This window comes from Morus notabilis, unplaced genomic scaffold (genome assembly GCF_000414095.1).
Source record: "Morus notabilis unplaced genomic scaffold, ASM41409v2 Scaffold1508, whole genome shotgun sequence".
In the NCBI taxonomy this organism is placed as follows: Eukaryota; Viridiplantae; Streptophyta; class Magnoliopsida; order Rosales; family Moraceae; genus Morus; species Morus notabilis.
Window position 1 is genome coordinate 129093 of NW_010361016.1, and position 12539 is coordinate 141631.

General features: G+C 34.3%; 1 protein-coding gene and 1 pseudogene across 1 annotated transcript; one reads left to right on the forward strand and one right to left on the reverse strand.

The window, feature by feature from the left end:
* Positions 1-5839: 5839 nt before the first annotated feature.
* LOC21388896 (protein MARD1) lies at positions 5840-8098 on the reverse strand. The gene is made up of 3 exons (XM_010097848.2): positions 7698-8098; positions 6835-7613; positions 5840-6550 (listed from the first exon to the last, which is right to left on the reverse strand). Exons 2-3 carry the CDS (start codon positions 7569-7571, stop codon positions 6460-6462), a joined length of 828 nt encoding a protein of 275 aa, XP_010096150.1. The 5' UTR covers positions 7572-7613; positions 7698-8098; the 3' UTR covers positions 5840-6459.
* Positions 8099-10328: 2230 nt separating this feature from the next.
* Positions 10329-12539, forward strand: part of LOC21388898 — a 13091-nt pseudogene continuing 10880 nt past the window's right edge.

Sequence of the window (12539 nt, forward strand, 5' to 3'; positions counted from 1 at the left end):
TAATACATAATATAAGATATTATTATAATATTATATATGATATATTATAATATACGTATATAATTATAATATATTATATTATATGTTATAAGATATAATTACATTATATAAATTATTATAATATAATATAAATTATATTATAATTATTAATATAATAATTATAATATTCAAGGGTAATGATGAAAAAGAAAATTAAAAGAGTTTGGATTGGACATTCTTCTCATATGAGTAAGAAATGATGATTTATCCATTTAATGAAAAAGTCATTCCATTTTGAATGGCCATTTATTTTCCTAAAACTAACCAAATATGAGAATGAACCTTGATTCATTTCCATTCCTCCCAACCAAATACACCCCAAAAGTCACTCGTGCGGTAAATTTTGTAATTTTTTCTAACAAATTGGCTAGGAAATGGACACGTATTAGGTTCTCCTTGAAACGTTGTTGGACTTAGGGCCAAGAGATTGCTTGGACCCAATTTGTAGTGAAGACTGAAGAGTGCAAGTTCTTGGCCCAACATTAAACGAGAGAGTGGACTATAGAAAGAAATAAGGATAGACTTGATTTTTAACTTTGATTATCCCTCTTGAGAAAACTAGTTATGTTCTTATAGTATTGTCGTGTTAGAGATAGTTAAAAATTTATTGTTTAGTAAATAAAGATAAGTTCATTTATATAATTATTTAAGGATTTTTGAAATTATTTTAAAAAAGAATATGTATAAAGATAACAATTGATAAAAAGATTGTAGGGATATATTTGAAAAAAAAATTATTTTAACTAACCAAAAATAAAATAGGATCAAGTTAAAAAATATTATTCTTATAAGAGTAAAGTGAGAAACAATATATTTTTAAAAACAATACAAAAAATATATATAAAAAATTTCACAAAAGAATAAAGATAAAAAAGAAAAAAATAGAGACGTTGCCACGCCACGTAACAACCCTATAAAAAAGAATTTTGGCTCTTTTATGTGTGGTTAGATTACATAACAATCCCATCAAAATCAAAAATTTTAATATTTATGCTACTGAACATAAAGAAATTAGATATTTTCAAGTGTGTTTTTTTTTTTTTTTTTTTTTTTGCTAGTTTGATATTTTCAAGTGAGTTGACTCTCATAAATCTTAAATTTATATCACTAAGTGGCATAAATGTAACAATTACATTATTTGAGTGGCATTTCTAGATTTCTTCCTTATCTTTTGAATAAGCATTATTGGTATAAATGGTCCCTAACCTATTTAGGTCTAGTTCATTTCACCGATTTGAGTTTTTAATTATAAGTTTTTACAGTTAAAAGCTCTTAGAAAATATCACTTCTAAATTTTTTTGCTACAGTTAAAAGCTTTAAGAAAATGTCACATCTCAACTTGAAATAAAAACTCGAATCCGCAAAATGAACAAGGTCTTAGTAAGTGCCTGTTTGGTCCCCAACGTTTTTTTTTTAGGACAAATCGACTCCCAATCATTATAAACAGGTGCAATCTGGTCCTTTCTGTCAAGATCCGTCCAAAAGCTAAAGGGAGAAGCCCACGTGACCTAGATTGTTGGTGGAAAGACGAAATTGCCCGCTTGAACTCTTCCGGCGACCAAAGACGAAATTGCTAAAAATCTAACTGGAGATGGTCGGAACTATTCCGGTGACCAATGACGGCAAACTTGGTATGGATTTGGTTAGTTCGACAAGAGGAGTCTTAAGACACCACTTGCCGGAGGATTGGAGGTCAGACGGCGCCGAAATCTGCATTGGAAGGTGTTGTGGCTGGAAATTTCAACTGAAATTCTGACCGATTAGCAGTGAATTGAGCGGTAGCAACATTTTTTTGCGAGTCTTATTAAAGAGAAAATTAGTAAACTCACTCTTTAAATGCATTATTCTAAAATTTTTACCATTTACTCTTGATTAATACTTTTTTTACTAATATAGTTCTTTAACTAAAAGGTATTAATCAAGAATTAAATGTGAAAATTTAAAACTCATGCATTTTAAGGGATATTTATCTCCGTTTCCCTTATTAAAACCAAGAAATATAAGCCCATTTGCCTTTCACACTACTAACAATATGGCTCTTCTTTGCTCGCACTTTATAGTTTATGGTCTAATAATACGAGTATATATTTGGGAACTATGATATCGCATTACATAATTGGATGAAAATGTTTGTTGTGTTATTCTACCATGATATGGCATTAACTTTTTTTTTTTTTTTTTTGCTTCTTTTTTTTGCTAAGCAAAAGGGATTTGGCGTTAACTTAGTCTTACCTTTCATTTTCCATGCACTTTATATCCCACATGTAACATGTATATCCACCATAACGCATATATTCTGATATATAATCTATATTATATAAATCTGTGTGCGTGTGTGTATACTTTAGGAACATCGAACGTAGATATAGGAGAATCCACATGGATTACGCATACCAGCATTAGTACAAATGACAAATAGGACAAGACTTTTTGCAACTTGCATTAGAGATTGAAAAAGTGCATATACCTATGACTATGATCTATTAGGAGACGTTTGGTTCATGAATTAGAATTATTTTTTATTTATGTGTATTTTTTGTGAGAGAAAACACTGTAACGAACTATAAATTATGATTCAAATCATGATTTGAATCCTCTAACCAAACATCTCCTTATAGTGGTCTAACTTTTAAAAGACCTTGAGATTTGCTGGGGAACGAAAGAACTCGCCCTTTCTTTTTCTCTCTTTTGGTTTAGATATTATTTTGTTCCGTCTCTGCTTTTCTATATAGATAATTAGATATATGCCCTTCTTTTTACTTCCTTTTTTTTCCTCTTTTCTTTTTCTTTTGTTAGGTATGGTTTTCCTTTTTTTCTTACACTATGTTTCGTAGAGTGAAAAAGGGGAGAGAAAAGAAATTAAAGGAAGAATTGTAAGGAGGAAAAAAAAAATCTCAAGTTATTTGGTAGAAAGGAAATAGGGAAGGAATAAAGTTGTAAATCTATGAGGTCCATCATTTCTCATTCCTTCCAACTTTGGAAAGAAAAACGGAAGGAAAAAAATTTAACAAGCAAAAAGGATGTAAAATAACTATTATAATCTTAAACCATTCACCATATTCTTATATGTATAAGGGTAATATTGTAAAATAATATAGATTTAACATTTTTTTTTATTTTTCTTTCTCTTTACCAAACAACACGAAGTAAAACCTTCTTTCTACCGTTTTACTTCCTTTATTTAAATATTTTACTTATCCTTCATTTCTATTTTCCATTTCTCCTACCAAACATAGCATAATCTCAAACATATTATTGTCCTAGTTAATTTTTACACAACACTTTTCTTCTCTTAGCCCTCAAAACGTATCTACAATTTTGGGTCATGATTGACGGGTGAAAACAAATTATGTGAATATATCTACATGCTATTATTGCATAAAAGGTAGAAAAATTATCATAAGAATTTGAAAATGGCATCCTTTATATTGGTTGGGTTTTGTAACGCTTATAATTGTCAGCAACAAAATCTTCAATCACATGTCCAACATTGAAGTTCTCCATTTCCACACTAAACTCCAAAATAGATTCAAGTGTCATACTAATATTACCCTACAGCATTATTTTGAGGCAAAAAGATAACAACCCTTGGCAGCATTATAATATCTCTAGCTTAAAAAAAAAAAAAGCCCTTAAACAGTGCTTCTTGATTGTTGATGCCCTACATCTCAGATAGTGGGCATCAAAATGGGGAGCATACCATACCAATGGCACAAATCTTTACTGCAAAAATGAAGGAAAAAAAACTCTGGACCCTAATGGTCCAAAGATCAAGTGGTCCCAAAATTTATTTCTGTAAATCGTTTCTATGTCACATCCTATGAGATAGCTGCTACCAAGGGCCCTCTGTTTTTCGTCCATTTTTTCATCAAAGTCACCATTTTCCACCAACTACCATGTCTGAAATTTGAAAACCCAACCGTTAGTTTTCAGTCACAATTCCACAGACAACGCGTCTATTTGTCTCTATTCATGTGAAAATCGTAACTTAATTTATTAAGGGTCGATTTAGAATTACGTTCATTCTTAAAATGATATCATAGAACTTCACCCGTTCGGTTCGCTAATTCGAGTTTTTAATTTGAGTTGAGATGTGATGTTGTGTGAAAGTTTTTTACTATAGTAAAAAAGTTAGATGTGACTGTTTCTGAGAGTTTTTTACTGTAATAAAACTCAAATTATAAACTCGAATCATCGAAATGAACAAAGCCTAAGATAACTATTCTATTCGTCTTGATTCACAATCGTAACTTATTTTTTAAAAGTGATTATTGGAGAACTTAGCAAATAACAACTAGCATTTGGTGAACCTTTCTTCATTATATTATTTAATCATCTGCTGAATTGGAGAGCAACTTTTATAAGTTTAAAACGGTCAAGAAGTGATTAACATAGAGTCCAACCACTTTTCAGAATAGCATTGAGCTAAAAATTCTAGCTCTGGAGGTTGATAGTTATTAAAATCTATAAAAGGCATGTTTGGTTATCAACCATCATAGCTTTACTCATTTTAGAGGACAGACTTACAATAATCCCAAAGGACAAAAATCTACCCATATTGTAGATCCGTTTAGTTCGTTGATTCAAATTTTTAATTCGAGTTGAGATGTGACTTTATATAAGAGTTTTTTACTGTAGTAAAAAAATTAAATATGACTGTTTATGAGAATTTTTTTACTATAATAAAACTTGAATTCTAAATTTGAGTCAGTAAAATAAATGAGATTGTATTTTTCTCTGAGAGTTGCTTTGTCAAACTTTTGCTTTCTAGTGATCGGTTAGAAATTTAGGAGCATGAGTGCAAAAGAAGCTGAAGGGTAATATATAATCTTGTATAATGTGCTCATTCAACTCTTTGTTAGTATAAGTCAATGTTTTCATGATGGCAAGTATAATTTGACACTAATTTTAAACTAGACTTCACCGAATAAAGTTCAAATTCCCATAAAAAAAAAAAAAAGACTTCTTGTCTTGTTTATTTTAACAATTCAAACTAAAGAATTCAATTCTAACCGTAATTTAAGATTTAAATTGATGTTTAATAAATAATTAAATAAGAACAATTCAAATTATTAATAATAGTTTAAACTCTTAATTTTAAAATTTACCATCCTTATTTACACAATCCAAATTATTATCTACGGTGAAAATATTCAAATTTTACTTTTAATCTCCTCAACTTCAAATTTAAAATGGTCTTTGATTTTCACCTATTTAACAGTGAAAGGCTATAAGCATACCTTTATGGCCTATGATTATTTCTCTATCTTAGAATTTAAATTTAGATTTTTTTATGCTACTAAGAAAAGGAATCTAGTGGTGCATTTCATGTCTCATAACCCTTTCAACATTAATAAGCAATCTCAAAGACTACTGAGTATGTAAAAAAAAACTTAAACTAATCTCGCATTGACTATTCAACCAGTTTTCACTCTCCTCATCTTGTAGGGCATGTAGATAGATGCCCACTTAATTTTTCATAAGAAACAAACAACAACACGCTAGTGTGAAGTATCAAACTCTAAAAAAATTGGCAAAAAAATCTAACAAAAGCGCTCGTACCATCACACCATGAACCTCAGTGGTGAATTTAAGTGACATTTATTTTTAAAAATTTTATCTGATTTACAATCATAATTCTTAATTTTACTACAATATATTTCTCTTATAAAAAATTTAAATTTTAAAAATCAAATCATAAATTATAATTTTAAATCCTTAAACGAATCGACACTTTAAATTTAAATTAAACAATAGTTTTGACGTATATCCAATTATAACAGTTGATTTACTAGTTACAAAAGTTAATACAATCGGTCCTTTCATTGGTGCTAATTAGCAAAACCAGTAGTTACCAAATAAGTCTTCCTTCTTGGAAGAGAGGTCGAAAAGAAACGGACATGAATGATTGAAGGGGTAGAAAAAGAGACATGAAAAGAAGAGAATCTACGACAAATGAGTAAAACGGGTCCTACTACATTTGGCTTAGTTTAAAGCTTTATTTGGTAATTGGTACACAACGTAAACAAAGTTTAGATAATTGTCAGCTTTAGTCAGGATCATCATCACAAACTTTGAAATGCCAAAAACTCTGGACGAAATACCCAACAGCAAGCAATCACCAACTCATAAAATTCATCAAAATTCAACTATACAAGAATAATATCTCAGCTCTTTCACTTCCACTCTTCCTCTCCACATAGAGAGAAGCACATCAGAAAGTGATGAAGAAAGGTTTTTTTTTTTTTTTTTTTTTTAAAAAAGAGAAAAAAGATAACCAAGATTGGTTTTTCATTTTTATAATCTCTTTTGCCTCTGGTATATAATTAAGGATCAGAGAATTTCTAGTTGGCTTTGAAGAACACAAGATTGATGGCAAATAGAGAAGAAAAGAACTCTTGAGAACCATTCATATTCCCTTTAAACACCATCAAATCCCATTTTATCTTCACTCTCCTCCAACAACATCTCCTCATAACGGCATTCATGGCTACAAAATGCTTTCTCACCCCTGAAAACAAAAAATTGCATTAAGCAAATCCAAAATGAGGGTAAAACTGAATAAAAAGTTCCTCTTTTTTTTTTCAAAAAGATTCCAAAAACTTTCACCGAATTTACAAACTAAGGGTTCGTTTGATGCGTTTAAATCCATAACTTTAATAGTTTTTCTATAAAAAAATTAAATTTTAAATGTGAGGATCAATAATCAATATTTGAATGCATCAACTAAACGGCCTAAGACAAAATCAATAAGAATATTAACAGAAAACAATAATTCATGTAGGACCAACCAACCTGTACATGTAGATATCGTTTCCCTGCCCAAGATTCTTCTTGCATGTGCAGCAAAAGCTGAGAAAATTCTCCGAACGAAAAGTAGAATAAAAAATTTGATCATCACCACCCTCCTTTCTCGCTCCAGAGAATCCAACGACACCAAAACAGCTCTCCTCCACAACGCAATTGTCGAAAATATGTGTCGTTTTCGGGTTCGGCCCGTGAGTGATGACGCAAGTGTAGTCCTCTGAGAGCTCCATTGGAGTACTTTCAGCTCCGAAACTCGCCGACCCAGAAGCCGATTTCTCGATAGGAGAAAACCCCAGATGAGAATTCCTCGTTTTAATGCCGAAATCGGAAGAATCGGAGTTTTGCAGAGGGATTTGGATCTTGAGGTGGGACCCGAAAAGGACCATTCGGGTCTCGGAATTGGGCTGCTTTTGGTCGGATTTCTCGTCGTTTAAGGCGTCGACGATTCCGAGGCCGATTCCTTTGTCCCAGGGGCGGTGTTTGGGGGTGGTTATTTCTTGGTCGGAGGCTGATTTTGTGTCTGAGAAAAATGGGTTTTTGAGGTTGAAAGATGAGAATGGTTTGCTGTCGAGAATGGAGGTCGGGCTCATAACGGATTCGGTCGTTTCGGAGAAGTTTTTCGAAGTGAAGCTTGTGAAGAGCCGTGGAGAGCTCATGAAGAGAGATGAGGAAATGAGTCTTCTGGGTTTTTCTGTTGGAGAGGGCTGAGAGCTGAAATCCGCCATTAAAGCTTTTAAAGCTTTGCTCGTTTAGTAGTAGTTCTGCAACTGCAAGACAAAACCCAGATAAAGTTCCAAAAAAGTTTCCTTATTGGAGGAAAGTATTTTTTTTCCTCTTTTTAGAGGGCTTACCTGAAAAAGATGTGAGTTTTGGAATGGAAAAACTGAAGTTGAAGTAGAACAAAATCCGCCATTTCCAGATACCAAGAGAAATTCCATGAAAAAATAAACTAAAAATATTTTTTCTGTTAAAGCTCTGTCTCTGTGGCCTCCATTTTCTGATAGAAACCCAAGAAGATATAAAAACGAAACCACTTTTTCCCTGACTTTTTTTCCTTCTTTTTTTCACTTTCCCTTTTTAATTCTCTTGGCAAAAAAAGAAACGAAGGAACCCTCTACTGGAAAATGCTCAGAACCGACACGAGAACAGACCGTCAACAGTCAATGATCCAAGGACAAGACGTGCTATGTTGTTATATATATGTATATATATTGGACATAAGAACAAGAAAAAACTTTGGATTTTTGTTTTGTTTTTCTTTTTACTTGAGCACTCACAGCTTTTTTTTTTCCCTACTTTTATCTCATCTTTCTTTTTTTTTCGTGTCTTCAACTGATAAATATTTCGGCAGAAATGGTTTGTACCACTAAAAAGATTCAAGCTTTAGAAAGAGAAGAAGAAGAAAAAGAAGACAAGCGTCACCGTGTGATAATAATAAGACCAAAAACACACGAATAAAACCCAAGAATAAAAACAAAACAACTAGTGAAGGGTGTGGATCATCATGTTTTTCTCTCTCTCTTAATTCTTTTTCTCTCTTTTTTAGTGGGATTTTTTTTTTCTTCTCTTTATCTTTCCCACTAAAATTCAGTTTCCTATCATCATCCTGAAAAATCGGCTAGGCGTAGAGAGAAGTGAAAAGAGAGGCACCTCGTGAGAATGAGGGGTTGGTGGATGCTTATATATAGAGAGAGAGAGGCAGACGCGTTTGCATGGGAATCAGTGGGTTTGATAAAACCACCCCACTCTCCACTTAATGCTAAATCCAATAATACCACTTTTCTCTCCGAGGATTTTTTTTTTTTTTGAAAAAAAAAAATTGCATTCCAAATTAAAGAATTACGAACACTGAATTAGACGTAAAAGATCTCAACATAATTAGCGAGTCAATCCCACTTGTAGACTGAAATTATTAATAAATTTGATTTAAATGCTTAAGGATGTAATATGTGTACGAAATTTAGATAAACGAAAATTGAAGAAGCACGTAACAATTCGAGTAAATATATTGCTCTTTCAAACACGCCATTAAAGTTAGTGGGCGTTGAAGTCTGATAGATTTAGAGAGTCGATGTGTCGAGCGTTGACACGCGTAAGTGCACAATTTGTCAGAAGCGAATCCGACGTAGCCGAGCTTTGATGTGGATGAGGATGACGGGACCTCTGAAAAAGAAGTGGGGTCGGTTAGACAAATTAAGCCGAAGGACGTGTGTCCTAGGACCCTCTTTGTTGCCAAAATAATGAAAATGCCCTGCAAAATACATTAGAGAATCTGCAAAAAGTAAATAAAAGAACTCCGGAGGTGAAGAATGGTGGGAGGTGCAATCGAGTAGTTGATGGAGATGGAGAAAATGAGGTCGAAGGTGCCTTGATAGAGCAATGCTTTGGAGACAAGCGCGGGCTGCTCCAGGAGCGAAGGTGGTGACTAAAGTGGTGGATAAGGCTTGAGGAGAGTGAGAGTGAAGTTGATGAGGTGGATAAAGCTCTAGTGAAAGGAACTCTAAGAGTAGCGCATGTTGCTCTAGGAATGAAAACGGCGCTTGGAGGACTTATTCCGACGGTGAGCGAAGGTGACCCTAAATATGAAGACTTGAATGTTACTGAAAAGTGTATAAAGAAACTTCAGAGAGTTTTAAGATAATGGTGGAAATGGATCAAAAAGTATTTTGGAAAGGTTTCCAAGGCTGTCAACACTTGGAGGCTTTAAAGGACTTTAAAGAGCTTGAAGAACCTCAAGTCTCTATAGCAAGAGACTAGAGAAGTCTAAAGGAAGTAAGAAAAAGATAATCTGATGAGGATGAAAGTAATGGCTAGTGCTGATGGTGGATTCACCCCCCTGAAATGAAGGAAATGATGAGTATTTATAGGTGAAATTGGTATGATTTTAGTGGTAGCTCCGGAGGTTCATACGGCGTGCTTTGATGGATGTCTGCACAAGCAATCCCGATGGAGCAAAGCCTTTTGACACCTTTCCGGAGTTGAAGTGGAAATTAACTGAAAATAGAATGAATACTTTTGGGAACTTGCTCCAGAGGTGAATCGGCGGCGCTATGAAGGAAGCATGCATACACGATCTAAATGGAGCAAAGTCTTCAGAAGCCTTTCCAGGGTTAAAAAAGAATTGGCCTGAAAATGGAAAGAAAGGTTCATGGTGGCTACTTCAATGCCTAATCGGTGTCACTCTGACGGAGACCTACACACATAATTCCCTTTGGAGCAAAGCGATAAAGTGACTTTCCAGATTGACAAAGAAAATATCCAAAAATGGAAAGACTTAAAGGCAAAGTTCTGAATTTGAAGATGACATAAAAAGTTCCACGGTCTGAAGAGTGTTTAACTCAACTTTGTGCTCTATTGACTTCCTCTTTCAAAGGTCTGATCACATGTTAGACCTTATCAGAGATGGTTTATACGACATTGGCTAAGCAGCCGTCAAATTGGCCTCTGGCATGAAAGTTGTTCCGAATAAAGCTACTTCGACAATGAGTGTGCTCCAGATGAAGGCTGCTCCGAAAGGTGAGCATGCTTTAGGCGAAGAGTGCTCTGATGGTGAGTTGGGCTAGAGGAAGTTCAAAGGAAAGATGCCTGACACAAAAAAGGCTATGTTAGGCATACTTGGACATGAAGAGGATGCTCTAGGAGACATGCCTACCACAGAGGGAGCCTCCATTAGGCATGTCTGGCGCAAGTAGAGCTATTGGGAATTTGGGCATCCAAAAGGAAGAGGTGGAGCCTCCATTACTGAGAATCAACCTCGACGAAGAGGAAGATATTTCAGGGTGTGGACTTAGGAATTTTGGGCTTCTAAAAGGACGGGAGGAAGACTTTTTGTGAATTCTCCATTACCCATTTGTATTTAATCTGATTAATTGTAAAAACCCCCCAAGCGGGATTCAAATTGGATCAAACTAAATGAAAAATGGGTCTACTTGATGACATATGGCCAACCAAACCACAACCCATAGAAGTTCCCCAAATGTGACTTGTGTCCACGAAGCGAGCCCAATAATGTCGCATGACATCATGGTTGGGCCTGGACCTTTGAATGAGCCAGGTACAAAATTAGGTATCAACAGTGGGTAACTTCGATCAAATGGGATCAAGAGACCAAAGCACCAAGGCATACCATAATACCGCAAAGGAAACAGACTTGTGAATTAGACAAAAAGCCTACAATAGAAGGTCAAGAGACCACCTCCGTTATTACAATAAAAAACTAACAAAACAACCAACACACACTAAAACTAATCGGCGGAACATCAACTCCCTTATTTAACTAACACAAAAATAAGGAAAGGCCAGGCGGCACTGACCGAATCTCCAATTACAAGCCAACAGCTGTCAAAGGTGAAAGAGGGGACTACAACATAGCAAGCGAGTCCGAACGAAGTCAGAACATGGCTGAGCCATCAAAGCGGGGAGACCACGCACCGTCACCAGCAACTGTTGGAAAGCGAACGTGCCCCACCATGGAGAGAATCATGACTACATCGCTCGAACCACCAACTCCGACCACCATACCATGCATGGGTCCCCTCCAAAAGAGCGCCATAAATGCCCTGACAATTGGATAATCCCAGAGGATGCCAAACACACGCCGGAGAGCACCCCCTAAATACCCACGACTTCTCACTGGAGACAACCAATTTATGACACCCAAGGACCTACCCATGGGACCGGGAGTCCGAAGCCTAGCCTAAGGGCGGCACCAGACTCCAGCCTGTTGAAAGCTATTGAGACGATGCAAGGAATGCGAGAGAAAAAGAGAAATCCTAATAACGCTGCTCCCAAATCAGTACAGTATAACTTTTCTCTAATTGAAGGGTAAATTTGACATTTTATATCTTAAAAATAAGGTATTAAAATAAGGTTTTTTGAAATGTGAAGGTAGCATTTTAATATTTTAAGAAATATAGAGTATTAAGAGCATATTTCGCTATCAAAATAATGTTATTCTTAATAAAAATGTATTGTTGGCCCCACAAGTTTGCATATGGTGGTACTATGTATGAGTGGGCCCTCTAACCCAGTCTGAAAAAGAAAACTAGCCGGGTTGAACCCTCTAAAACCCTGAATAGGTTTGGGTCAGATTTTCTTATGAGTAAATAAAACAATAATGTATGCCAAATTCAGTTTGTTTTGGAGGTTCAGGTCAAACTACAACTGATCCAAATGTTTAAGCAATCCATGACTGTATGAGCTTCTCACTGGTCCACTTAGACCGACACAAACTTACAACTCTAGATGGGGCTATAACTCCATTAAGATGAATAGAAATGCGACAAATACCTTGTTTGTTTGTATCAATTAAAATCGCATTAGCAAAAATAAACAAACAAAATGTAATAAAAACTGAAAAGTTTGAATTTGTGTCACATTACTACAATATTTTTTATATTTTACTCAATAATTCTAGAAAAAAATTATCATTTAGTAATATGTTATAGTTTTAATAAATTATTTTTTTGTTATACCAAATTAAATATCATGTTAAATCTTATATTTTTAATATGTTTCATGTAGAATTCTTTACCTAGTTTTATATGTTTGTTGATTTTGAGAATGGTTAATGTAATTAACAATTTAGAGTTGCACTTTTTTTTTTCTTTTTCTTTTTACGTCGATCCAATAGGGTGTTTTTTTTTTTTTTTTCTTTAAGAAAAAGAAGAATCCTTTTTGAGTTTTGGCCAACA